The sequence below is a fragment of the Marmota flaviventris genome, chromosome 1, assembly GCF_047511675.1.
Source record: "Marmota flaviventris isolate mMarFla1 chromosome 1, mMarFla1.hap1, whole genome shotgun sequence".
Taxonomy (NCBI): Eukaryota; Metazoa; Chordata; class Mammalia; order Rodentia; family Sciuridae; genus Marmota; species Marmota flaviventris.
The window spans coordinates 213769686-213773874 of record NC_092498.1 but is presented as its reverse complement, the minus strand read 5'-3'; the positions used below and the strand labels follow the sequence as shown (position 1 = coordinate 213773874).

The window sequence follows — 4189 nt, the reverse complement described above, 5'->3', positions numbered from 1 at the left end:
TTGTGGGAGAGACCCTGGGAAGTGCTGTTTCCTCATAATGAGGACAAACATGTTCATTAGTAATTCCAACTGTCCTCCTTGATCTCACCTGGCCAGATAGCTGCAGCATCTTCAGTGTCTTCAGTGTCAGGCCAAGTGAGTGACATGCAAAGTTTCTGCTATGAAGAATCTGAAGTGTATGTTTTTAGTTGTGGTGGAGGTAGCAGAAATCTTATTCAAAATGTGCTTTCCACCCAAACTTCTTCTACTTTTCGTAGATATCACACCCACAGTAATAGGAAATGCATCCTTCTTAGTAATCCAAATGGGCTGGTTCCATATGTTGGTGATTGTGAGTTACAGTGCTATAAACATTGATGGGGCTGTATCATTATAGTATGCTGATTTTAGTTATTTTGGATAAATACTAAGGAGTAGGAGAGATGGGTCATGTGGTGATTTCATTCTTTTTTTTTTTAATTACTGGATATTGAACCTGAGCTTTGGGCATGCTAGGCAAGCACTCTATCACTAAGCCATATCCCCAGCCTCATACCTACTCTTGAGGAAACTCTATCACTCTTTATAGTGGTTGTACTAATTTGCTGTCCCATCAACAACACATAAGTGAACACTTTCCCTCACATCCTTGCCAGTGTTTATTCTATTTTGTATTCTTGATAACTGACATTCTAACTGGAATGAGGAAAAATCTCAGGGCAGCTGTTTTAGGATTTCTCTGATTGCTAGGGATATTGAACATGTTTTCATATGTTCATTTGCATTTTTTGGCCATTTTTATTTCTTCTTTTGATAAGTGTCATAGTGCTTCTTAATTTATTTCATTAAAAAGACTTTTTAATGCACAAAAATATTGTTATATCTTTTTCTTAAATGAGTAGGCATTATTTTACTGAGATAGGTATTTTTTTAATCTCTAATATTGTTTGTCTTTGAAATCTACTCAGTTGAGCATTTCTGAAGTATGAACAGCTCTAAGAAGATGAGGTTTATTACAAATGGGAAATGTTGCTAATAGTTTATGGATATAAAAACTTAATTCAAAATATATAGTTCTGAGTAAGTACTTGTTTCATTTTTCAACCATTTTCCTTTTTCCCAAGGTGCACAAGGAATATGGAAGAACAAAATCTAACAGGTGTCTCAGAATTCCATCTCCTGGGCCTCTCAGAGGACCCAGACCTGCAACCCCTCCTCTTTGGACTGTTCCTGTCCATGTACTTGGTTGGGGTGCTCGGGAACCTGCTCATCATCCTGGCCGTCAGCTCTGACTCCCATTTCCACACCCCCATGTACTTCTTCCTCTCCAACCTGTCATTGGCTGACATTGGTTTCATCTCCACCACAGTCCCAAAAATGCTGGTAAACACCCAAACTCACAGGAGAGACATCTCCTACGTGAGCTGCCTGACACAGATGTCTCTATTTAGCATTTTTGGATGTATGGATGACATGCTTCTAACTGTGATGGCTTATGACCGGTTTGTGGCCATCTGTTACCCCTTGCAATATATGGTCATCATGAACCCTCGCCTCTGTGGCTTCTTAGTTTTTCTGCCTTTTCTGGTTAGCCTTTTGGACTCCCAGCTGCACAATTTGATTGCTTTACAACTGAACTACTTCAAGGATGTGGAAATTGGTAATTTCTTCTGTGATCCATCTCAACTACTTAATTTTCCCTGTACTAATACATTAACCAATACTATAGTCATGTATTTTACTGGTACCATCTTTGGATTTTTTCCTGTCTCAGGGATCCTTTTCTCTTTTTATAAGATTGTTTCCTCCATCCTGAGGATCCCATCCTCAGGTGGGAAGTACAAAGCCTTCTCCACCTGTGGGTCTTACCTCTCAGTTGTTTGCTTATTTTATGGAACAGGCTTTGCAGGGTACCTTCATTCAGCTGTGTCATCCTCCCCCAAGAAAGATGTGGTAGTGGCCTCAGTGATGTACACTGTGCTCATCCCCATGCTGAACCCCTTCATCTACAGCCTGAGGAACAGGGACATTAAAAGTGCCCTGTGGAGTCTGCACAGCAGATATGATCCTATCTAGAATTCTAGATAGGGCAGAGATGTGGGAGGAAAGGGAGGGGGTAGGGTAGTGGGTGCATTAGGATTGATGTTATTTGTTATCATCAAACCTAATTGATCTAGGACATCTCGTCCCCATAAATTCATAGGAAGATGATCCAATACATATGGCTGTATAGTTCCTACACATCCCTGAGGATCCTTCCAATCTAATACCGTTGCACTTCTATGGGGATTAGTCACCACTCCTAGGCCTCAAAGCGTTTGAGTGGCTTGTTGTAATGGCCAATGTTTTGGCCATTCTTGATGAGATATGATGCTAAGGTCAGCATCTGTGTCCAGAGAATCTAAATTTAAAGACAGCATAGCCCAATCTACACCTGTGGAGCCTAATCCCCTGGAACCTCTTTCTACACTATGACTAGAAAATTTATCATGTAGGCTAGGTATTATTAACAACTGTGCTATTCTATCTCCTGGTGAAACTACTGATATACCTCTTGGAGAACTAGCTATAATTTTTATTTCACCTACATAATCAGGATCAATTACCCCAGGACTTATCATAAGTCCTTTTAGTGTAGAAGAACTACGTCCCAATAATAAGCCTACTGTTCCTTGGGGAAGAGGTCCTTTTCCTCCCGTGGGAATGATTTGAACTCCCATCTCTGGAGTTAGTACTGCTCTGGCAGAGGAGCAGATGTCCAACCCTGCACTCCCTCTGGTTTGTCTGATGAGGGATTTAATGGACAATATGTCCTGGGCACTACCCTGATGGTGTTGCTGGGTTCCTCCAGTGCTCTGTATATTTGTGGTCCTGGGCCCCGGAGCATTGGGCCCCCCAGTCCCTTTTTTGGCAATGGAGCCTGATGCCTTTCTCCACGATATCGTGGGTAAATACCTGGTCCTTGTCCGTTTTTTGATAAGGGAGTACCCTCTATGGTGGTTTGAGAATGGCATTCATTAGCCCAATGTCTCCTTCTATGGCATCGTGGGCAAATACCCGGTATTCTATTCCTTTGATACCTAGTTTGGTTAAACCCTTTTCCTATGGGGCAATTCCTTTTAAAATGTCCTGTTTGTTCACAATTGTAGCATGTTTTTGGCCTGACATCTAAAGCCTGTTGTATTGCAGCTGCCAAGACTTGCCCTTGTTCATTAATGTCTCTTCATAATTTAATATATGTGTTTAAATATTCATGTCTCCATGGTCTAATAACCTCTTTGCAGCAACGATTTGCTTGGTCATAAGCCAGTTGTTTTATTAATGGCATTGCTTGTTCTGTATCCCCAAAAATTCTGGCAGCTGTTTGAATAAGCCTATCTACAATTTCAGCGTAAGGTTCATTAGCTCGCTGTATTACCTTGGATAGCTAACCTTGTAAATCTCCATTTCCTTGTAAAGTCTTCCATGCCCTAACTGCGTCTGCAGCAATTTGTGCATATATAGCAGGATCATATTCAATTTGTTGCCGTTGACCCTCATAAGGTCCTTTTTCTAACAACATATCTAGATTTCTTTGAGGGTAACTGGCTGCTGCATTTTGCCTAGCCATCTCCGTGCAAAATTCCTCATTGGCAACCTTCCATAACAAATGTTGTCCTCCATTTAGCACAGATTTACACACACTAGCCCAATCTGCTGGTGTCATGTCCAAGTTGGTAATGGATTCGACCATGCTTACCGTGAAGGGTGCTTGGGGACCATAGGTTGTTACAGCCTCCTTTAACTGCTTCACTGTTTTGAAATCTAAAGCACAGTGAATTCGCTGCCCTCCTACCTGTTCAAGTACAGGGCATGCTAATCTTTGAGGTCCTGTCTCAGGATCCCATATATCAACTACGGGGGTTGAGGGCCACTCAGCTGTCTCCATAGGTGGAGCTGTTGGTTGAATTATGCCCTCTGGTGATAGAACAGAGTTAGTAGCAGCCTCCTGTTGTAGCTTTTTTCCTAATAGCTGTTTCTCCTCTAAGCTTTTTTCCTTTAAATTTTCTTCCTCTGTCTGACTAGCTTGAGAGACCTTCTCTTTTGCTTGATCTAAAATGTCTTCATGGTCTGAACCTCTAACAATTTACTTAACACTTTTTCAGTTTGTTTTTTATTAATTTCTAATCTACTATAAAGATAACACAACCCAATAAGATAACACAAAACA

General features: G+C 41.1%; 1 protein-coding gene across 1 annotated transcript; it reads left to right on the top strand.

Annotated features, from left to right (window-relative positions):
* Positions 1-1061: 1061 nt before the first annotated feature.
* On the top strand, positions 1062-3270 carry LOC139705219 (olfactory receptor 7E24-like; the record flags this gene model as incomplete). Its single annotated transcript, XM_071610131.1, has 2 exons — positions 1062-2041; positions 3254-3270. Coding segments are annotated over exons 1-2 (942 nt in total), but the record flags the coding sequence as incomplete, so codon positions are not given.
* Positions 3271-4189: the final 919 nt, after the last annotated feature.